Source organism: Bubalus bubalis, chromosome 12 (genome assembly GCF_019923935.1).
Source record: "Bubalus bubalis isolate 160015118507 breed Murrah chromosome 12, NDDB_SH_1, whole genome shotgun sequence".
In the NCBI taxonomy this organism is placed as follows: domain Eukaryota; kingdom Metazoa; phylum Chordata; class Mammalia; order Artiodactyla; family Bovidae; genus Bubalus; species Bubalus bubalis.
Genome location: NC_059168.1, coordinates 105941065 through 105963955, shown reverse-complemented (window position 1 = coordinate 105963955; position 22891 = coordinate 105941065). Strand labels below are relative to the sequence as shown.

Here is a 22891-nt window from a genome sequence, read left to right as displayed (position 1 = left end):
GCACCGCACTCACCTCGCCCCCGCAACGCCACGCCCACGCCACGCCACGCCCCTCGTCGCCACGCCCCCTCCCCGCCAACGTTCGCGCCCCAGTCCCCGCGCCCCGCCCCTAGCCTGCCAGGCCATTCCCCAGCCGTCCCCGCTTCCTGTCCCCAGCCCTCCCTCCCCCCGGGCTCCCCAACGCCCCCCGCCCGCTCCAGCCCTGCCCCCAGCCGCGCCTAGGTCGGTCCGCCCGGCCTCTCCCCGCCCACCCCCTCGGCCAGCCTAGAGCAGCTCCAGCGCAGCTCGCGGGAGCCCGGCGCATCTGCTCCCCCTCCCGCCCCACCTGTCAAGGGGCCGCCCGGGCCAACCCCAATCCCAGGCTCCTCCCAGGGGTCGCCCCCGCCCCGCCGGAGGTCTCCAGTCTGGGTTCGTGTCCTGGGCGGTGGGCGCTTGGGTCGGCCGCGAGGAGCGGGGGGGGGGCGGTGGTGAGGGGGTGAGGACAGAGAAGGCGATGCTGGGCGCCTCCTGGCTGGGGAAATACCGGGTTGCTGTAAGGAGGGCGTCAGGATGATGCCACGTGTTTGTCCAGAACAGCTAGGCGAATGGGTGGCATTTTTTGATGGAGACACCGGCCTCGGTACAAGCTATTTTGGAAGAAAATCATGACCCGCAGAGGCAGAGGTGCCCGTTAGGCACCTGAGTGAACCAGCACTTCTAGGCATGAGTCTGGGGGGCGCGAAGGACGAAAGATTTGTCAGAGACATGTTTGTACCTGGTGACTCTATTCAGGACGCTGATGACATCAGAATCGGGGGTGAGAGCCACAGAAACCTAATCTAGGCCTCCAGTGACAAACAGGGGCCTTAGACTTAGAGGCTGAGGGGTCCCCGGAGGCCAGGGAAATCCTGAAACCAGGGCTCTTGCAGGCTCCAGGCCCACCTGGCCCACCTGGGACTCTGATGAGGCAAGAGGGAGCTTCTGATTGACTGGTCTGACACTTTGCTGTCAGGGGCGTGCAAATGGGGGAATCCCTGAACCAGGAGTTTGGGATGGTGAGAGATGTGGGAAGCCCTAACATGCTAAATATCCAAGGCAGAAATCAAAAAGGAAATGTTTGAGGAAACAGGGAGAGAGGGTGTGCTGGCTGCTGCAGAGATGGAGGCAGAAACAGGGGCCTTTATCCCAGGTCACCTTTATTTCCTGCAGTTGGCCCCCAATAGGGCTCTGCACACTCCTTACTCTGACCCTTCCCAACCCGTCCCCCTCCAGAAGCTCTGCTGCTGTGTCCTCATGTCTACCATCACCACCCTGACATCCCATTTCTCTAAACTCCTTTCATCTTGCTCTCAAGGAACCCAGGCTTCTCCTGGCAGCTCTAAAGTATAAATGTTTATTTTCAAACAATACCTCTGGGCCTGCAAGTGGGGTGAACTCCTGACTCTCTATGACTGCCTCTAGACCATTTCCCCCTTCACCCTACTAACTTCCAGCTTTAACCCTCATTTTCTCAGAGTAATAATTCCTCCCCCACCCCAGCGCTGTTACTGTTACTTTCAGAATCGAGGCCCACCTCCCCTTATTCTTCGGTGATTTCAGCGCCTGACTCACTCCCTGTCGTTCTCTCTCCAGGACCACTGGTGCTGGGATTCCGGCTTCAGAATCCGCATAGGCTTCCCTCCAATTTTCACTTCCTGGCCTATATCTGAACATGAACCTAGGATATGTTGTAATCAGCTATGGTAACGTGACAGACACAGAGCCAACTGCCTTGAAAGAAGAGTTCAAAGCTTACACTTCGCGAGAGGGGAAGCCACTCAAAGCAGGGCCACCTGGGGAAGCACCAGTGTCAGCTGTGAGCAGGAGGGACGCGAGCTTGGCCAGAGCCCTGCCTGTGTTTTCAGTGGGCAGGAGGCAGGCAGGCAAGCTTCTGCAAGCTGAGGATTGGGTGGTGAATGATTTCAGTGAATTACTGTTGTCCAGTGCCTGGCCCTGGGTGGTTGGCCTGGTGTGTAGTTAAAGGAGGCGGGTGGGGTGTGGGCCCTGGACCGGTCGCTTTGCATGTGAAAGCTGTGTTGGCAGGTGAGTTGTTTACTGTCTAGGAATTAGCCAGCCTGGGAGGGGCAGTCTCTACCCAGCCAGCAAGGCCCTCAAGATGTCAAAGCATCGAAGATAACAGAAAATAAAAAACATGATCAGTGCAGTGCTCATCCCCATGACCCTGTCCTCCGAGAACCTTCCCCAGTAGCCTCTCCTGCAGCTTAACTTTTGTCTGAACGATGTCTCCCAACAAGTCCTCACCCCTTCCCACGCTCACTGTTGCTCCCGTCAGCAGGTGGATTCCATCCCCTCTTGTTGAATGGGCCCGGGCCCTTGACTTGCTTGAACTGCCAGAAAGAGAGATGCCACGTGACTTTCAGGCTCTAAGGAGGGCTCGCAGCTTCTGCTTTCATTCCCTGAGGGTCCCGAGCTCCACGTGACAGTATCTGGCTACTGCTCTGGAGTGATGCCCTGGAGGTGGGGGAAGCCAGGACGTGAGAGTCAGACTTCCCACCTCACTCACACACCCTGACTGAGGCTGCAGGAGGGACCCTGACTGTCCCAGCCGTCTAACGAGCCACCCCAGTTTATTACTTACTCTGAAAACTAATGGTGACCTCCTTCAGAAGGTCCCGGGCACGCACTGCTGCACTCAGTGCCCCCGACCTGCAGCAGGCCACCGCACACCCACAGCTTCGCCCGAGACTGCTGGACACTCACAGGCAAGTCTGGATCAGTCTCTCGTGGGTTCACTGCTGCTTTCTCCTGGGTCCTGGTGTGCACAAGGTTTTGTTTGTGCCCTCCAAGAGTCTGTTTCCTGAGTCCTGTGTAAGTTCTGTAATCCAATCCTACTGGCCTCCAAAGTCAAATTCCCTGGGTATTCTGAGTCCTTTGCCAGATTCCCAGGTTGGGAAATCTGTTGTGGGTCCTAGAACTTTATTAACAGTACGAGAATTTCTTTGGTATAATTGTTCTTCAGTTTGTGGGTTGTCTGCTCGGTGGCTCTATGGTGGGTTAATGGTGACCTCCTCCAAGAGGCTTATGCCACAGGCTTTTTGACCCAGGTCTCCTGCACCCAGAGCCCCTGCCCCTGTGGCAGGCCACTGCTGACCTGTACTTCTGCAGGAGACACTCAAACACAGTTCTGGCTCAGTCTCTGGGGTCTCTGGGTCCTGGTGCACATAAGGTTTTGTTTGAGCCCTCCGAGCGTCTCTGGCGGATATGGGGTTTGATTCTAAATGAGATTTCACCCTCCTATCATCTTGCTGGGGCTTCTCCTTTACCCGTGGATGTGGGGTATCTTTTTTTGCTGGGATCCGACATTCTCCTGTTGATGGTTGTTCAGCACTTCAGTTCAGTTGCTCAGTCCTGTCTGACTCTGTGCAACCCCATGGACTGCAGCAGGCCAGGCCTCCCTGTACATCACCAACCCCCAGAGTATACTCAAACTCATGTCCACTGAGTCTGTAATGCCATCCAACCATCTCATCCTGTGTCGTCCCCTTCTCCTCCTGCCCTCAATCTTTCCCAACATCAGGGTCTTTTGCAATGAGTCACTTTTTCGCATCAGGTGGCCCAAGTATTGGAGTTTCAGCTTCAGCCTCTGTCCTTCCAATGAATATTCAGGACTGGTTTTCCTTAGGATGGACTGGTTGGATCTCCTTGCAGTCCAACAGACTCTCAAGAGTCTTCTACACGGCAGTTCAAAAGCATCAATTCTTTGGCGTTCAGCTTTCCTTATAGTCCAAATCTCACATCCATACATGACTACTGGGAAAACCATAGCTTTGACTAGATGGACCTTTGTCAGCAAAGACATGTCTCTGCTTTTTAATATGCTGTCTAGCTTGGTCATACCTTTTCTTCCAAGGAGGAAGTGTCATTTAATTTCATGGCTGCAGTATCCATCTAAGGTGATTTTGGAGCCCAAAAAAATAAAGCCTGTCACTGTTTCTGTTGTTTCCCCATCTATTTGCCATGAAGTGATGGGACTGGATGCCCTTCTTAGTTTTCCCAATGTTGAGTTTTAAGCCAAAATTTTCACTCTCCTCTTTCACTTTCATCAAGAGGCTCTTTAGTTCTTCAGTTTCTGCCCTAAGGGTAGTGTCATCTGCATATCTGAGGCTATTGATATTTCTCCTGGCAATCTTGATTCCAGCTTGTGCTTCATCCAGCGGAGCCTTTCTCATGATGTATTCTGCATATAAGTTAAATAAGCAGGGTGACAATATACAGCCTTGACATACTCCTTTCCCTATTTGAAACCAGTCTGTTGTTCCATGTCCAGTTCTAATTGTTGCTTCAACAGTTAGAACTGCCTGTTCAGCACTGAGTTGTAACTGTGGAATTCTTGCAAGAGAAGATAAGCACACCTCCTTCTACTCTGCCATCTTAAGGGTTCACCTTAACTCCACCATAATTTGGTCTCAGGTCAAACAACAGGGAGGGAACACAGCCCCACCCATCAACAGAAAATTGGATTAGAGATTTACTGAGCAGGCCCTGCCCATCAGAACAAGACCTGGTTTCCCCTGAGTTAGTCTGTCCTAACAGGAACCTCCCTTATCTTAACCCTAAACCTCTTATCCTCCTGTCTGAGGGCAGGCAGAATGAAAATCACAATCACAAAAAAACTAATCAAACTGATTACACAAGCCACCGCCTTGTCTAACTCAATGAAAATATGGGCCATGCCATGTAGGGCCACCCAAGACGGATGGGTCATGGTGGAGAGTTCTGACAAAACGTGGTCCACTGGAGAAGGGAGCGGCAAACCGCTTCAGTACTCTCGCCTTGAGAACCCCATGAACAGCATGAAAAGGCAAAAAGATATGACACTGAAAGATGAACTCCCCAGGTCGGTAGGTGCCCAATATGCTACTGGAGATCAGTGGAGAAATAACTCCAGAAAGAATGAAGAGACGGAGCCAAAGCAAAAACAACACCCAGTTGTGGATGTGACTGGTGATGTAAGCAAGGTTTGATGCTGTAAAGAGCAATATTGCATAGGAACCTGGAATGTTAGGTCCATGAATCAAGACAAATTAGAAATAGTCAAACAGGAGATGGCAAGAGTAAACATAGATATTTTAGGAATCAGTAAACTAAAATGGACTGGAATGGGGGAATTTAATTCAGATGACCATTATATCTACTACTGTGGGCAAGAATCCCTTAGAAGAAATGGAGCAGCCCTCATAGTCAACAAAAGAGTGTGAAATGCAGTACTTGGTGCAATCTCAAAAATGACTGATCTCAGTTCATTTCCAAGGCAAACCATTCAATATCACAATAATCCAAGTCTATGCCCCAACCAGTAACGCTGTAAAAGCTGAAGTTGAAAGCTTCTATGCAGACCTACAAGACCTTCTACAACTAACACCCAAAAAAGAGGTCCTTTTCATCATAGGATCCTGGAATGCAAAAGTAGAAAGTCAAGAGATACCTGGAGTAACAGGGAATTTTGGCCTTGGAGTACAAAATGAAGCAGGATAAAGGCCAACGGAGTTTTACAAAGAGAACGCATTGGTCATAACAAACAACCTCTTCCAACAACACAAGAGAAGACTCTACACATGGACATCACCAGATGGTCAGTACTGAAATCAGACTGAGTATAGTCTTTGCAGCCAAAGATGGAGAAGCTCTATACAGTCAGCAAAAACAAAACGGGGAGCTGACTGTGGCTCAGAAGATGAACTCCTTATTGCCAAATTCGGGCTTAAATTGTAGAAAGTAGGGAAAACCACTAGACCATTTGGGTATGACCTAAATCAAATCCCTTACAATTATACAGTGGAAGTGAAAAATAGATTCAAGGGACTAGACCTGATAGAGTGCCTGAAGAACAATGGACAAAGTTTTGTGATGTTGAACAGGAGGCAGTGATCAAGACCATCCCCAAGAAAAAGAAATGCAAGAAGGCAAAATGGTTGTCTGAGGAAGCCTTACAAATAGCTGAGAAAAGAATAGAAGTGAAAGACAAAGGAGAAAAGGAAAGATACACCCATCTGAATGCAGAGTTCCAAAGAATAGCAAGGAGAGATATAAAAGACTTCCTCAGTGATCAATGCAAAGAAATAGAGGAAAACAATAGAATGGGAAAGACTAGAGATCTCTTCAAGAAAATTAGAGATACCAAAGGAACATTTCATGCAAAGATGGGCACAATAAGGGACAGAAATGGTATGGACCTAACAGAAACAACAGATATTAAGAAAAGGTGGCAAGAATACACAGAAAAACTATACAAAAAAGATCTTCATGACCCAGATAATCATGATGGTGTGATCACTCACCTAGAGCCAGACATCCTGGAATGCACAGTTAAGTAGGCCTTAGGAAGCCTCTCTATGAACAAAGCTAGTGGAGGTGATGGATTTCCAGTTGAGCTATTTCAAATTCTAAAAGATGGTGCTGTTAAAATGCTGCACTCAATATGCCAGAAAATTTGGAAAACTCAGCAGTAGCCACAAGACTGGAAAAGGTCGGTTTTCATTCCAATCCCAAAGAAAGGCAATGCCAAAGAGTGTTCAAACTACTGGACGATTGCACTCATCTCACACACTAGCAAAGTAATGCTCAAAATTCTCCAAGCCAGGCTTCAACAGTACGTGAACCATGAACACCCAGATGTTGAAGCTGGATTTATAAAAGGCAGAGGAATCAGAGATCAAATTGCCAACATCTGTTGGATCATCGAACAAGCAAGAGAGTTCCAGAAAAACATCTACTTCTGCTTTATTGACTATGCCAAAGCCTTTGACTGCGTGAATCACAATAAACTGTGGAAAATTCTTAAAGAGATGGGAATACCAGACTGCCTTACCTGCCTCCAGAGAAATCTGTATGCAGGTCAAGAAGCAACAGTTAGAACTGGACATGGAACAACAGACTGGTTCCAAATTGGGAAAGGAGTACATTAAGGTTGTATATTGTCACCCTGCTTATTTAACTTATATGCAGAGTACATCATGAGAAACGCTAGGCTGGAAGAAGCACAATCTGGAATCAAGATTGCCAGGAGAAATATCAACAGCCTCAGATATGCAGATGACACCACCCTTAAGGCAGAAACTGAAGAAGAGCTAAAGAGCCTCTTGATGAAAGTGAAAGAAGAGAGTGAAGAAGCTGGCTTAAAACTCAACACTCAATAAAATGAAGATCATGGCATCCAGTCCCATCACTTCATGGCAAGTAGATGTGGAAACAATGGAAACAGTGACAGACTTTATTTTCTTAGGCTCCAAAATCACTGCAAATGGTGACTGCAGCCATGAAATTAAAAGACGCTTGCTCCTTGGAAGAAAAGCTATAACCAACCTAGACAGCATATTAAAAAGCAGAGACATTACTTTGCTGACAAAGGTCTGTCTAGTGAAAGCTATGGTTTTTCCAGTGGTCACGTATGGATGTGAGAGTTGGACTATAAAGAAAGCTGAGCGCCAAAGATTTTTGAACTGTGGTATTGGAGAAGACTCTTGAGAGTCCTTTGGACTGCAAGGAGATCCACCCAGTCCATCCTAAAGGAAATCAGTCCTGAATATTCATTGGAAGGACCGATGTTGAAGCTGAAACTCCAACACTTGGCCACCTGATGCGAAGAATTGACTCCTTGGAAAAGACCCTGATGCTGGGAAAGATTGAAAGTGGGAAGAGAAGGAGGTGACAGAGGATGAGATCGTTGGATGGCATCACCTACTCGATGGATGTGAGTTTGAGTAAACTCCGGGAGCTGGTGATGGACAGGGAGGCCTGGAGTGCTGCAGTCCATGGGGTCCCAAAGAGTCAGATGTTGAGAACTTGGTTGCGTTCAGCCAAGAGGCTCTCCTACTTTGGGTGGTGTCTGCCCAGGTTAGAATGTCCTAGATACCTTTTTGCTGGTCTGACACCTTGACCCGGGTGGCTGGGATGGCAGGGGCTGGTCAGGTTCCCCTTCCCTGAGGCCTCCCCATATGATTTGCTTCAGGGTCTGCACAGAATGAGGATTTACAGATAGTGAGACTGTTTACCTGTGGGCAGGCCCCCGAGAGGGAGGAAGATGAAGCTGTCAGGCCTCAGACCTGGCCTCTGAAGTCCCAGAACTTTCTACCAGTTTATGTGCGTCAGAACAGTCAGAAGAGGGAGATCCCTGGCCGGGGTTCAGTCCCTGGTTGGGCAGCTAAGATTCCGCAAGTTGTGAGTCACAGCCCCCACCTCAAAAACAAAAAAAAAAACAACAAAAAAAAAACAATCATAGGATTGGTACGGGAGGGAAAGACTTGAATTGATGGTGACAGTTTGAGACAGACCGGCACACCAGCCATCAGCAGGAGAGTCAACCAGCTGAACCCGATCTCACCATGGAATCATTACAAAATCAACAGCTGTTTTAAGCCGCTGAGGTTTGGGGTTGTTTATTATGCAGCAGCACGTATCTGGACCAGACACTGACACTTAGAAGTGAGATGCTGCCAGTCACAAAATTCTGAAATGTGGCTCTTTGGAGCCAGGCAGCAGGTGAACCTGGCAGGCAGTGAGGACTTCCATCCCCGGTGAAGGACAGAGAAGGGCAGGGCTGGGTCAGGATCGGTGGGGAAGTGGAAGACCACCAGCTGTGGTAACAGGGCAGACAGAGGCCAACTGGTTTCTTTCAGTCATTTATGCTAAAGTAAAATAAAGAAAAGACAAATGAACCTTACAAGTAATGTTCCATGTCCCACCAGAAGCTGGAGGAAATATTTCAAGTCAGGTCTTACAATAGGAAAATAAAAATATTTCTCAATCCCAGTCTTTCCAGGCAGCAAATGTCCTCAAGGTAAGAAATGACATCCTGCGGAAGATTGAATCCAGGGCACTGTGGGCAAAGCATAACTTCAGGGTTAGAAGATATCAAGGGCGTGGTGTATGACCCTTTGTTAAAATTGCTGAAACATCCCTGGGTGAGCGGACCCTCCCAGATGCTGTGAGCCACATGCAAGGGCTTCCAAGTGTCTTGAGGAATTGAGCACACAGCTCGACCTTGACGTTCACAGCACAGAGGAGCCTCTCAAAGATATTTGCAGGGTGCTTTTGTCTAATAAAATGTGTTATAATTTGATACCTAGAAAATCTGCAGTTTTTTTTTTTTAACGGTTGTATCTACTTAAACTAAAATGGATGATGTTCAAAATAAAAGAGGCTTCTGGGCCCTCAACTTTCTCCAGAAAAGAAGCAGGCTGAGGAAGCTACTTAGGCTGCAAAAATTTCCCCGTGGAAAAGGGAGGATGACTGAGGGGCAGGGCAAAGAGGCAGAGAGAGAAGCCCACCCCAGAAGAAGGAGGGGGAGGGCAGAGGAGCCCTTAAAGGAGCATTGTGACCATGTCTGCTGCATTTCAACCCTGCCGCGCGTGCCCGTGGCTACAGGGAGCACGGCCCCCTTTTCCTTTTTGAACCGGGTGTCTATTTACTTTTCCTGTGCTTCCCCATGGAATGTGGGTCTTGCAGGGACAGATAACTTGCTTCTGGCTTTGCTGCATGTCACAAGCCAAGAGCAGTAGTGAGATGTGGTTCTGGGATCTTCATGCAGGAGGAACTGAATCATTAGGGGCCAGAGTGTGGACGGGTGGCGGGCAGGTTGTTCCACTGGTTCCCACCACCCCCTCCCCGCCCCAAGCTGTGCTTTCCAGAACTCGTGCTGCTGTGCGCACCCTTCCCACACGGATTCCAGGCTCGCCTGCAGGACTTGCTGTGGCCAGCAGGATACCAGCAGGAGAGATTCAAGCAGAGGTCCAACAGGACCTGTCACGTAGAGTAGAGCCTCCACGTGGTAAGCGGTCCAGCTCTCCTGGCTAAATAACAGGACACCCCACCCAGGGCAAGTCACATGGAAGAGAAATGTGCTCCAGGTGAATTCTCAGCTGACTCCAAATGAAGGAAGGACCCCACCTGTAGCCCCTTGCAAGTCTGCACAGCTCTGAATCCCTTTCCATCTTTGCCCCCCCGAACAGCGATCCTCCAAAGCCCCCTGAGTGCGCTGGGCAAGCACTGGGACCAGACTCTTAGACGTCTCCCCCTGTCCCCCTCACCTCTCCACACTCGCCCGGGATCGCCTCAGTCTTGGCTGCACCCAAATCTTCTTTCGCCTTGCTTTCTCAGGAGCAGCCTAGATAGGCTGGAGAAACGCAGTCACGCTGACTGGGCAGATGACACTTCCGGGTTCCCTGTTGTCTTCTCCTAGTTCCATCCTCGTCCTCTCTCCTGGGACCAGCTCCCTTCTCACCTTCAACTGATGGCCTCCTTCTCATCAGAGGAGAGCCCTCCAGCTTCCTACATCCACACTCCCTTACGTCAGACTCCCCTTGGAGCTGTGGCTGAGCGAACCGCCTGAGCAGTTAGTTCCAGGCCAGCCCTCACACTCTCCTCTCGGCAATGGCTCGCCTCCTTCTCCTCCACGGGCTCATTCCCGCTGGTGGAAAACCGGCTGTTTCTTTTCCCACTGTAAAACCAACAGTTTCTCCGGACTTGCCTTTCTTTCTCACTTTGGTCGTTTCTCTGCTCCCTTTCAGCCAGAACACCCTGAAGAGTAGTCGGTCCCGAGGCCTTCCCTTCCGCGTCGCCTCAGCCCCCTCAGTCGGGCTTGCTCCTCCACCTCGTACACCTGAAGGTGACCGGTGCCTTCGTTGTGCCTTCTGTGCCCACCATTCGGGATCTCTCAGCAGCACTGGACAAGGCCGATCTCTCCTTCTCAGCCTAGCACCGTCATCGCTTGGCCCACTGCCCTCTCCTGGCGTCCCTCCTACCTGACATCCTCATCCTCTGTACCAGCTCCTCCTTCCAGCCTCCCTTCCTCCTTAGCGTGAGGATACCCAGGGCTCAATCTTTTCCCTCTCTTTTTCTCTATTTGCATTTCCTCCCATGGTGAACTCATCCAGTTGTATGGCTTTAAGTACAACAAATACCCTCGTGAACATCAATCTATACTCATGTATTCAATTGCCTTATAACCTTAACCTGTGGCATGAGGAAGAAATATATTTTTATCTTGCTAAGCCGCTGAGAATTTAGGGTTGTTTGTTACTGCAGCATAACCAGGGCTATCCTGACTGCTACAAAACACTGCCATCAAAGGTGTGCCCAACACCATCATTTCTTAGTTGGGTAAGCTTGCATTAGCTTCCTAAACATCCTGCCTGCTTTCACCCTTCCCTCACTGTCTACATCAGCTGCCATGATGCACTAAAAAGCTATTCCTTCTTTCCTATCCTCCAATGGCTCACTTTTCTGAGTGTAAAAGTCACAGTCCTCACCAGACTCCACACCCATCCCAACCTCCACCTCTCTGGCCATGTGCCCTGTTGCTCTGATGCACTCATTGGCTCACAGAGACCGCCTCCACTTTTCAAAAACGCCCAGTTGGGGCCAGATTAGGGCCTTGGCACTGCGCTCTCCCAGCTGCCGGGGATGCTCTTCCCCTGGAGCCCACATGGCTCACTCCCTCTCTCGCTCCCAGTTTGCTCAAGTTACTTGGCAGTGAGATCTACCCTGCCCCCACTTTCCCAGGACCTCCAACTCCCTGATGCTGGTCTACTTGTTTCCCCACAGCGTAGATCACTTTCTAACAAGGCGTGTAACTCGCTGGTCATGGGCCTTTTCTGTCTCCCTCGCTAGAACAGGAGCAGGGGTTTGCTTGGTGCACTGGTGTAGAGCGGTTTCATTCGGGGTTGGGAGTGAGAGCCAGATGGAGTGGTTGCCAGGAGACAGGTATACCCACCCCACCCCCACCCCCCCACCCCAAATCGTCAGGTCTGGGAGTTCCTGTTCAGGAAGGATTTGGAGCAGGCTTTTCAGCGCCCCTTCTCGAAGCCCAGGGAAGGATCGTGTAGCACAAGCATGGTGCTATGGGATCCTGATCCCGGCCCATGCGCGGAGGTGGCCAGGGAGAAGGGCGGCCCGGTGCCCGGTCAGCCAGCAGCACTCGCTGGGCTCCCACGTCCCGAGGGCACTGGATCCAGCCACGGAGTCATAGGGGCCCCGGGACTCCGGATCCGCGAATCCACCCCGGCCTCCTGCCCTCTGTCCACGGACTATTCACAGGGAGCCGCAGCCAGCCCCGCACGGACCCCGACCTGCAGGGCCCGGACGGCCCAGGGTGCCCAGCCAAACCGCCCGCTGCGCGGGCCGAGGCCGGGCTGGGGGGTCTGCGCTGCGAGCGGGTGGCACAGCCTCCCGCACAAAGCTTCCCGCGAAACTGACGTAGGCGCGGGGCGGCCGCGCAGGCTCCGCCCCCGGCCGCGCCCCTCCCCCGCGCGCTCGCGGCGCCCCAACGCGCCTGCGCACTCGCCCTCCCACCACTGGCTGCGGCGTGGCGGCGCGCGCCGGCCGGCGCCCTGCGCGCCGCGTGATTGGCCGGGCGGCGGCGGGCGGGGGTGTGTCCGCCGCGCGCCCCGCCCCCGGCCCCGCTCGCTGAGGTGCGCGCGGCGGCGGTGGCGGCGGTGGCGGCGGCGGCGGCGGCGCGTGGCAGGTCCGGCGGGCGCCCGGCGGCGGCGGCCCGACCCCGGCCCAGCCTCGTCCCGCCCGCCCGCCCGCCTGGCCCCGTTCCTGTCCCCCATTCGCCCGCCCGGCGCGCCGCGGCCCCGCCCCGGCATCTCCCGAGGGAGCGGCGCCGCCGGCCGAGCACAGGCCCGGCCATGACCGACTTCAAATTGGGCATCGTGCGGCTCGGCCGGGTGGCCGGAAAGGTGCGCGGCGCGGCTTGGGGCTGGGGCCGGGCGGGAGGCGTGGGGCGCCGGGCCGGGGCCGAGGGCCGGGGCTGGTGTGAGGCTAGGGGCTGAGCGGCGCTGGGGGTCGCGGGCGCGGTCTGGGAGTCGGAGTCGGGGGTGCGAGGCTGGGGGCGCAGGGCCCGGCCAGGGCGGCGGGGCGCATGGGCACAGGCCCGTAGGTTCGCCGGCGGCCTGGTTCCTAGGGCAGCCTTGGTTCAGTGCCGGCCCCGGCCGTGCGCCGCGGGTCGGGGGCTGCGGCCGTGCCTGCGGCCGCGAGGAGCGCAGGCCCTTCCGGGGCAGCGCGCTCGCTCTCCACCGGCCCTTGCGGGTCCGTAGTGAGCTCCGCGCAGGGCTCGTGCTGCCCGAGGCGGCCCCCTCGGGCTGAGCCTCAGTTGGCCTCGGCCGAGCGGGGCCTCCCTCTGCTTCTCTCTCTTACCGGGCCCCGCCCTCCGCGTATTCGAGGCTGGGGCTTCCTGGCACCTGTGGGCATTGAGGCTTGGCTGTTTCCAGGAGCCGGCCGGCCGTGCAGCTGAACCAGCCACGGACCTTACCCTGGATGGGAACCCTGTTCCCATCACCAGCGGCGGAAGCTTCTGGTGGGAGAGAGGAGCAGAGGCAGTCAGTTGAAGGTAAAGCCGGTTCAGATACTAGTAAAAAGCTCTCCAAGCGAAAATGATACTGGTCCATTTCGGGGACCGTTTCCTGCCCTCCCGCAAGAGGCAGTGACTGTCTAATTACGGAAGGGTAGGCTCCTTATTAGCGCTGAGATCTCTGCAACTCCGTGGTTGTCTGCAGTAATGCCATCCTTTAAAACTTTTACTTGGAGCGTTTTAGACGAAGAGGTAGGAAGGACAATTCCGTGAGCACCTGTGTGCGGACTGCCTGATAGTTGAAACCTTCTGGATATTCTGCTTCAATCCCAGGGCCCTGCCTCTATTCCTGTGACATCGTGGTCTTGGACTGGGTTTATCAACACATTAAAACGCACAGCTTAGTGGTTGAGCAGTTCTCAGGCACTTCTCATGGCTAGTCGTGAGCAGATGGCAGGTGGAGCCTGGTGCCACAACTGTGCGCCGTGCTGAGTGGGGAAAGAGCCGCCTTTGGCACATCTGCCTACCTTCAGGGTGGACTGACTTCTCTGAGCCCATGAGGGCTGCTCCTGCTTACCGGTAGTCCCCTGTGCTGATGCCAAATGTAACGCCTTGAAACGTTAATTTCCAGACCAAGTACACACTGATAGACGAGCAGGACATCCCGCTGGTGGAGGGCTACTCGTTTGAGGTAAGGATGCTGTTCCTTTGCTGGCCTGCCTAGAGTCGTGCCCAGGGGGGTCATGAGGGGTGGGTTTTCATCCATGTGATGTGAGGCAGCCCCTTGCACATGAGCTGCTCAAGCAGGCGGGTGAAGCCCTGTCCAGAACCCTGGTCTCCAGAGAACCTGGCTGTCAATGTGGAGCCCCCCGCCACGGCCTCCATGATGCTTGCTGTCTTACTCACTTCCACGTTGCTTGCAGGCTCTTCCCAAAAAAGAGACAAATTGTGCCATGTCTTTGATTGAGTTCAGTCAGATGAGCCGCTGTGCTCAGGGAGACTCCAGGGCTGCCCCGCCTTCTCTCCAGCCTCGGGCTCTTGCAGGGCTGGGTGCCTTTGTCCTTACCTGGCTGTTTGGGCTCCAGTCCTCACCTGCCTGCTCCTCCCTCCACCCTGCAGACCCACCCCACTCCTATCTCAGCCGTCACCCTTTTACACTTACTTGTTCCAGGGCTTATCTTTTTTACTGGATTAGGGACTTTTTTTTAAAGGTAGGGAGACTTATTTCTCTGTGTCCACGGTAATTTGCAAAGAGTGGTTCTTAAGTGTGTCTTGCCTTCATGTAGGCGGGTACTTCTCTGTGCCACGTGTCTGGGAGCCTCCAGAGACCACCAAGGTCCCAGGAACAGGCCTGGCATTTGTCCCTCTGGCTTGCTTGTTTCATTCATTTTTCTAAAAGGAATTTGGAATGTTGTTGAGAATTGCAGGCTTTTTAACAGAGCTTCTTCTTGTTTCTTCTCAGGCCCGGATGGAAGTAGACGCAGATGGAAATGGTGCTAAGATATTTGCATATGCCTTTGACAAAAACCGAGGAAGGGGGTCGGGAAGGCTCCTTCATGAGCTGCTGTGGTGGGTGTTTCCAAGCTGCTTGTTCCCCTTCTGGGTTTGCACCAGCCTTGCAGCGCAAGGGGCTTGGGCAGCCAGAGACCCTTCAGCCCTCATCGACAGATGATACCTTCCCAGGTCTCCCAGTTACTTCTTTGCCATCGCCACTAACTGGGAGGATGGCTGCCCTGTGTCCTCTGGCACTGGCAGGGTAGCCTAAGAGTCTGTAAGCCCTGTGCCCTTCCTGCTCCCAGCGCTTGGGCCACAGCGCCTCTGGAGGCGGGCGGGGTCTGGCCCCTCCTAGGTCCTTTTGAGCTTATCCCTGGGACATGGGGAAGGGCCGTCCTCGCTTCCCTGTGAACACTGAGGTTCCGAAGTACTTGGGCCCACTTGGGGGTGTCCCCCAGGCTGTGTGTGAGATAGTGTGGGGTTCCATCCTTGGCTCCCTGGAGTCTAGTGCTTAAGTCCAGGGGCTGGGCTGTCCCCTTTGGGCCACAGACTGGCAGACTTGGGTTCCCCTCAGCAGCCGTGCTCCCAGTGGGCCGAGGACCATTCAGCGCGCATGGCTGAGACGAGCAGTCAGGGAGCCCGTCTGGAGCACTGTCTGTTCCCTAGGGAGCGGCACAGGGGGGGCATCGCCCCTGGCTTTCAGGTGGTGCATCTCAACGCCGTCACTGTGGACAACCGCCTGGACAACCTGCAGCTGGTGCCGTGGGGCTGGCGGCCCAGAGCCGAGGAGGCCTCCAGCAAGCAGAGGTGGGTCTTCCTGGGGCCTGGCGACGCGGCCCCGCCAGGCTCACTGCCGAGAGAGGCCGGCTCGGCTCTGTGCTCTGCAGCTTCTGTGGGTCTGGGAATGCTAGTCATCTCCCTTCAAGGTGTGCGGTCAGGACAGTGGCTCAGAGGTCAGCTGGACAGCCTTCACCTCTCCTTGGTCCAGACTCCATTGTTAGAGTCTGATCCTGGCTAAGGTGTCCTCACATGGCTCTTGAAGGAGGCTGAGCGTCACGACAGTTTGTTAGGATTCTTATCCTCCTGGGGATTATGGTAGTCTAGACTTGTGGTTGCAAGTGACAGAAACTGAGCCCAATTTGGCTGAAGCGAAAATAGGACCCTTGCTGGCTCCCCTGCTGAGATGTGGCAACCCACAAAACCACCTGGAGGTCTCGGGAGCTCTGCCGGGGCTGCGCACTGACTGCTCAGCAGTGACCAGCGGCACTGAGGAGCTGCTTGTTTTGAAGCACTTTTCTGCTCTGCTGGGGATAGCACGGTTCTTGCATCAACAAAAAGGAAGCTTGGGGAATTCTCTGGTGATCCGGTGGTTAGGACTTGGCACTTTCGCTGCTGTGGGCCCAGGTTTGAACCCTGGTTGGGGAACTTAGAACCCACAGGTTGTGTTCTTGTTGTTCATTCGCTAAGTCCTGTGTGACTCTGCAACCCCATGGACCGCGGCACGCCAGGCTCCTCAGTCCTCCACTGTCTCCTGGAGTTTGTTCAAACTCATGTCCACTGAGTCGGTGGTGCCATCCAACCATCTCATCCTCTGTCGGCCCTTTCGCCTCCTGCCTTCAATCTTTCCAAGCATTGGAGTATTTTCCAATGAGTTGGCTCTTCGCATCAGGTGGCCAAAGTATTGGAGTTTTAACTTCATCATCAGTCCTTTCAATGAATATTCAGGACTGATTTCCTTTAGGATGGACTGGTTGATCTCCTTGCAGTCCAAGGGACTCTCAAGAGTCTTCTTCTGCACCACAGTTCAAAAGCATCAATTCTTCATTACTCAGCCTTCCTTATGGTCCCAACTCTCACATCCATACATGACTTTTGGAAAAACCATAACTTTCACTACAGACCTTGTTGGCAAAGTACTGTCTCTGCTTTTGAATATGCTGTCTGGGTTGGTCATAACTTTTCTTCCAGGGAGTGAGCGTCTATTACTTCTGTGGCTGCAGCCACCGTTGGCAGTGGTTTTGGAGCCCAAGAAAGTAAAACCTGTCACTGCTTCCACTGTTTCCCCTTCTATTTGCCATGAAGTGATGGAACCGGATGCCATGATCTTAGTTTTCTGAATGTTGAGTTTTAAGCCAGCCTTTTCACTCTCCTCTTTCACTTTCATCAAGAGGCTCTTTAGTTCTTCTCTTTCTGCCGTAAGGGTGGTGTTACCTGCATATCTGAGGTTATTGATATTTCTTCCGGCAATCTTGATTCCAGCTTGTGCTTCCTCCAGCCCAGCGTTTCTCATGATGTACTCTACATATAAGTTAAATAAGCAGGGTGACAATATACAGCCTTGATGTACTCCTTTTCCTATTTGCAATCAGTCTGTTCCATGTCCAGTTCTAACTGTTGCTTCCTGACCTGCATTCAGGTTTCTCAGGAGGCAGGTCAGGTGGTCTGGTATTCCCATCTCTTTAAGAATTTTCCCGTTTGTTGTGATCCACACAAAGGCTTTAGCTTTAGTCAGTGAAGCAGAAGTAGGTGTTTGTCTGGAATTCCTTTGCTTTTTGTATGATTCAGCAGATGTCGGCAATTTAATCTCTGGTTCCTCTGCCTTTTATAAATCTGACTTTAACATCTGGAAATTCTTGGTTCATGTGCTGTTGCCTCGCTTGAAGCGTTTTGAGCATTACCTTGCTAGCATGGGAAATGAGTGCAATTGTATGGTAGTTTGAATATTCTTTGGCATTGCCTTTCTTTGGGATTGGAATGAAAACTGGCCTTTTCCAGTCCTGTTGCCACTGTTGAATTTTTAAACTTTGCTGGCATATTGAGTGCAGCACTTTAACAGTATCATCTCTTAGGACTTGGAATAGTTCAGCTGGAATTCTATCACTTCCACTAACGTTGTTCGTAGTGATGCTTCCTAAAGCCCACTTAACTTCGCACTCCAGGATGTTTGGCTCTAGGTGAGTGATCACACCATCGTGATTATCTGGGTCGTGAAGATCTTTTTTGTATAGTTCTTCTGTGTATTCTTGCAACCTCTTCTTACTTAATCTCTTCTGCTTCCTTTGGGCCCTTGACATTTCTGTCCTTTATTGTACCCTTCCTTACACAAAATGTGCCCTTGGAATCTCCAGTTTTCTTGACTAGCTCTCCAGTCTTTGCCGTTGTGTTGTTTTCCTCTGTTTCTTTGCATTGTTCCTTTAAGAAGGCTTTCTTGTCTCTCCTTTTCTCTGGAACCCTGCATTCAGCTGGGTGTATCTTTTCTCCTTTGCCTTTCACTTCTCTTCTCTTCTTAGCTACTTGTAAGCTCTCCTCAGACGACCATGTTGCCTTACTGCATTGCCCTCCTCAGACAACCATGTTGCCTTACTGCATTTCTCTTTCTTGGGGATGGTTTTGCTCACTGCCTCCTGCACAGTGTGACAGACCTCCGTCCATAGTTCATCAGGCACTCTATCAGATCTAACTCCTTGAATCTATTTCTCACTTCCACTGTATAATCACAAGGGATTTGATTTAGGTCATACCTGAATGGTCTAGTGGTTTTCCCCACTTTATACAATTTAAGTCTGAATTTGGCAATAAGGAGCTCATGATCTGAGCCACAGTCAGCTCCCCGTCTTGTTTTTGCTGACTGTATATAGCTTCTCCATCTTTGGCTGCAAAGACTATAATCAATCTGATTTCAGTATTGACCATCTGGTGATGTCCATGTGTAGAATAGTCTCTTGTGTTGTTGGAAGAGGGTGTTTGCCATGACCAGTGCATTCTTTTGGCAAAACTCTGTTGCCCTTTGCCTGGTTTCATTCTATACTCTAAGGCCAAACTTGTCTTCAGGTTACTCCAGGAATCTCTTGACTTTCCATTTTAGCACTCCAATCCTCTATAATAAAAAGGACATCTTTTTCTTGTTGTTAGTTCTAGAAGGTCTTGTAGGTCTTTCTAGAACTGTTCAAATTCAGGTTCTTCAGCATTACTGTTGGGGCAGACTTGGATTACTGTGATATTGAGTGGTTTGCCTTGGAAACGAACCGTAAAGTACTGCGTTTCGGACTCTTGTTGACTGTGAGAGCTACTCTATTTCTTCTAAGGGATTCTTGCCCACAGTAGTAGATATAATGGTCATCTGAATTACAGATGACCTATCCACAAGTTGTGTGGCACAGTAAAAAAAAAAAACACCCAAAACAAAAGGTTGTGGTATCAGGACAAGTATAGGGGCGGCTGAGCGGTCAGCAGGCGGGTGGCTCAGCACTCACAGAAGACCAGGGTGGACCTGGCCAGCTCTGCCGCTGACCGCTGCAGTCGCTGGAGGGATGGCCCCATTCTGCTTCACACCGCTCTGGGGCCCCGCCCCGAGGTCCCTCCCTGTTGGTCATCCCAGGAGCCAGCTGGTCGGGGTTGCTGTGGCTTGCCAGCAGCGGTCAGCCTGTCTGCGGTCCTGCACGTGCTGGGGCCCAGCTGTCCGAGGGCGGCCTGAGCTCCCCGGCGCCACGTGTCCTCCCACCTCGTCCGTGGCCTCTGCCCAGTGGCTCGTGGTGGGAATCGGCCCCTGCAACTCGGGGGTCCCCGCACCCTTGCTTGCTGCCCTGGTGTCACCCCAGTGGGCACGGGGTGGCCCAGCCAGGTGGAAGGTGCTCTGAGCGAAGGGGCAGTGTCCTCCCTTCCCATCTTCAAACGCCGGCTGGGGCTGAACCTCCCCTCCTCTCGGTCCTCTAGGACCTCACTGAAGAGCTCGGAAAGCACCAGCATTCTCCCCCATCCTGACGTTCACCCTTTTCTTCCTTAAAGAAATGTTTGTGTTGCCGTGAAACACGGCTGACGCCGTTCTCCCGCTCTGGGGCGCGCTTCTGTGCGTCAAGCGCACCTGCAGTGCAGCCCTCACCGCCACCGTCTCCGGGGCCGCCGCCTCTTCCCAAATGAAGCTGTTTCCTGACAGAACACTGCGCGGCCCGCCCCCGGCCCCCCAGATCCCCCGATCCCCAGATCCCCTCCCCCTGCGAGCCTCCGGGTCCTTGATCCCAGCTGAGCGGGCTCACGGCACTCGACCTCGGGTCTGGCTCCCTCCCGTCTCCTCATTTATGTCCTCAGGGCTCATCCGCGTCATGGCCTGTGTCAGAGCTTCCTTTTTAAGGTTAAATAATATTCCATTGTGTGTGTATGTGTGCACGAGTGCAGCACACTTGGTTTATCCACTCTCCCTCATCAGGCACTTGGGCTGCCTCCCCCCTCACCTGCTGTGAACCCACTTGTACAAAGAGCTCTTCTGGCCTCTGCTTTCAGTTCTTGAGAGTGTGTGTCCAGAAGTGGGATCGCAGGATCGTGTGGTAGTTCTGTTCCCTCTGGAGGAACCGCCACGCTGCTGTCCTTGGTGTCTGCGTGCTCTGCCTCCTCCCTCAGCGTGCAGAGGTCCTTGCCAGCATGTGGTATTCTCTGTCGTTCGGTAGTAGCCATCCCAGGAGTGCGAGGTGGTCCCAGTGCAGTTCTGAGTTGTTTTCCTGATGGTCAGTGATGCTGAGCGTCGTTTCATCTGCTTTTTGGCCCTGTGTGTGTCTTCTTTGGAGAAATCTCTGTTCAAAACTTGGTGGTTGGTTTTTCACTTGAGCTGCAGAGCTCTTTATTCAGGGGATACATGGTTTGCAAATGTTTTCTCCCATTCTATAGATTGTTTTCTTATTCTACTGTTTTTTTTGATGTACAAAATACTTGAATTTTCTTTTTTTTTTTCACAAAAACTTTTTTTTTTCTTTTGTTACTGTGCCTTTGCTGTCGTATCCCAGATCGTTGCCATATCTGAGGCTGTGAAGCCTTTGTCCTGTGTTTTCTCTGAGAATTTTGTTGTTTTGGGTCTTACATTTAGGGCCCCCCCCCCTTTTTTTTTTTTACTCTTTTTTAAACTGAAGTATAGTAGATTTACTGAGGTGGCTCAGTGGTAGAGAATCCACTTGCCAGTGTAGGAGACATAGGTTCAATCTCTGCCTGGGTCAGGAAGATCCGCTGGAGGAGGGCCTGGCAACCCACTCCAGTATTCTTGCCTGGAGAATCCCATAGACAGAGGAGCCTGGTGGGCTGTAGTTTGTGGGGTCGCAGAGTCAGACACGACTGAGCACGCACGCATAGCAGATTTCCAGTGCTGTGCCATACCCTTCCGTTTTTATCCAAGTCCCTCTCGGCCTGGCCTCCAGAGACAGCAGACGGGTTGGAGGGGATGGACCACCCACCCCATTGCTCTCACAGGGCAGCAGGTACCTCCTTTGAAGGCCAGCCCCAGGGCTGGGCTGCTCGTTGCTCGGGGTTTGCCCTGCCCGCCTGTACCTGTGGTGGGGGGCAGGTGTGGGCAAGTACGAGCTTCTGGCCCCGTCTAGGCAGAGCAGCAGTCGGGGGGATGGAGAGCAACTGCAGCGCCCAGAGGGTGGGTCCCCCAGATCCCCAGATCTCTCCAGGGGCAGATTTGAGCACCTCGGCCTACGAGCGGGAAGAGAGGCGGCCTGGTATTGACCAGGCCAGGCTGAGCCTGCGGCTGAGACCACATGGTCTCCATGCCTGTCGTGTGCCCGGCTCTCACAGTGTTGGGAAGACTGAGGGGCAAGATGCACACAGCCCTTCCTGTGCCTTTTAGTGAGAAGAGAAACAGGCTGAATCCTGGGTGTTGTGGGGAGGTGAGCTGGTGCAGCCGGTGGGCCAAAGGACAGACTGTTGGTCACAGCTGGGGAGGGGGTGTCCTGCGAAGGGGAGGCCGCTGGTCCGCCCTGGGGTCACCTACTCTTACCTCCGTGCCTTGCCCCTTTCTGGCCAAGGGGATCTGAAACCCCGTTTCTTTTGTTAAGGGAGCAAAGCTTATACTGGCTGGCAATTCAGCAGCTGCCCACAGACCCCATAGAGGAGCAGTTCCCGGTCCTGAACGTGACGCGGTACTACAACGCCAACGGGGACGTGGTGGAGGAGGAGGAGACGTCCTGCACCTACTACGAGTGCCACTACCCTCCCTGCACGATGATCGAGAGGCAGGTGCGTGCCGGCCGCCCGGGGCTGCGCTTCTCCCCTGCGGGGCCGCCCGGCCGGAGCCGGGCCCCCCGGGTCTGCGTGTGACCGGATCGGGCTCCTCTGTGTCCTTTCAGCTCCGGGAGTTCAACATCTGCGGGCGCTGCCAGGTGGCGCGCTACTGCGGCTCGCAGTGCCAGCAGAAGGACTGGCCGGCCCACAAGAAGCACTGTCGGGAGAAGCGGCGCCCCTTCCCGCACGAGCTGGAGCCCGAGCGATGACGCAGCGGCGGCGCGGCTCCTGGCTCCCCGGCGGCGGGTGCAGCAGCCAGCCGGCCGGCGGGCCCGGGGTTCACCCTCCACTGGCTCCTGCCTGCATCCGGCAGCCAGAGGCTCCCCGGAGCAGAGACAGCTGGGAGGGCCTGCTGGACGCTTCTCGTTATTTATATGTTAATATGTTTGTAAACTCATGTACAGTTTTTTTGGGGGGGAAGGCGGGAGGGTTCAGAAGTACAAATAGGGTCGTTTGCTGTAACGCTCGCTGGGCGGCGGGGCCGAGGCGGGCGGGGGCAGCAGGCACAGTAAAGTGGGGCCGCCGCACCCTGGCCGCGCTCTGCTCTCTGCCTCAGGCGGCGTCCGCGGGCACAGATGAGGCTGCACTCCGCCGGAGCCGGGCGGCGGGGCGGGAGGAGACGCAGACCCGGCCGGCCGGCAGGGGCCGCTGTTGTCACCCACGCGCCTGGGCGCTCAGGTCAGGTGGGTTGCCAGCCCTGCTGAGGGCCCCCATGACTTGGAGCTTGCCCTGGCGCCCAGCGTCCTGTACACCTTGCTGAGCCCCCCAAGGGCCCGCAGCGGCTGTGGTTGCGACCTTGGGCCGTCCCGGCTAGCCCCCGGCCCCCACAGGCTCCCCGCTGTCTGCCGGGACACCCTGCGTGTGCCTCCCTGACCGGGGCCAGCTCATGGGTGGCCTTTGGTCTGTGAGCTGAACTTTCTGTGGCTGCCTTTGCAGGACTTGGAGGCTTCTTGGGCAGTGTGTCTGGAGAACAGGACTGGGGAGATGGGTGCTTGCAACATGTGGGGAGCAGGTGGGCACCTC

General features: G+C 53.6%; 1 protein-coding gene and 2 long non-coding RNA genes across 3 annotated transcripts; 2 read left to right on the top strand and 1 right to left on the bottom strand.

Annotated features, from left to right (window-relative positions):
• Positions 1-8387: 8387 nt before the first annotated feature.
• Positions 8388-10498, bottom strand: LOC123328679. Its single transcript, XR_006543684.1, has 2 exons — positions 10326-10498; positions 8388-8663 (listed from the first exon to the last, which is right to left on the bottom strand). It is a non-coding gene; the product is annotated as an uncharacterized LOC123328679 (long non-coding RNA).
• On the top strand, positions 9244-11315 carry LOC123328680. Its single transcript, XR_006543685.1, has 2 exons — positions 9244-9805; positions 10545-11315. It is a non-coding gene; the product is annotated as an uncharacterized LOC123328680 (long non-coding RNA).
• Positions 11316-12557: 1242 nt separating this feature from the next.
• ZMYND19 (zinc finger MYND-type containing 19) lies at positions 12558-22261 on the top strand. Its single transcript, XM_025262093.3, has 6 exons — positions 12558-12716; positions 13959-14018; positions 14790-14896; positions 15488-15628; positions 21643-21823; positions 21934-22261. The coding sequence occupies exons 1-6, from the start codon at positions 12666-12668 to the stop codon at positions 22075-22077; spliced, it is 684 nt and encodes a 227-aa protein (XP_025117878.1). The 5' UTR covers positions 12558-12665; the 3' UTR covers positions 22078-22261.
• The last annotated feature ends 630 nt before the right edge of the window (positions 22262-22891 follow it).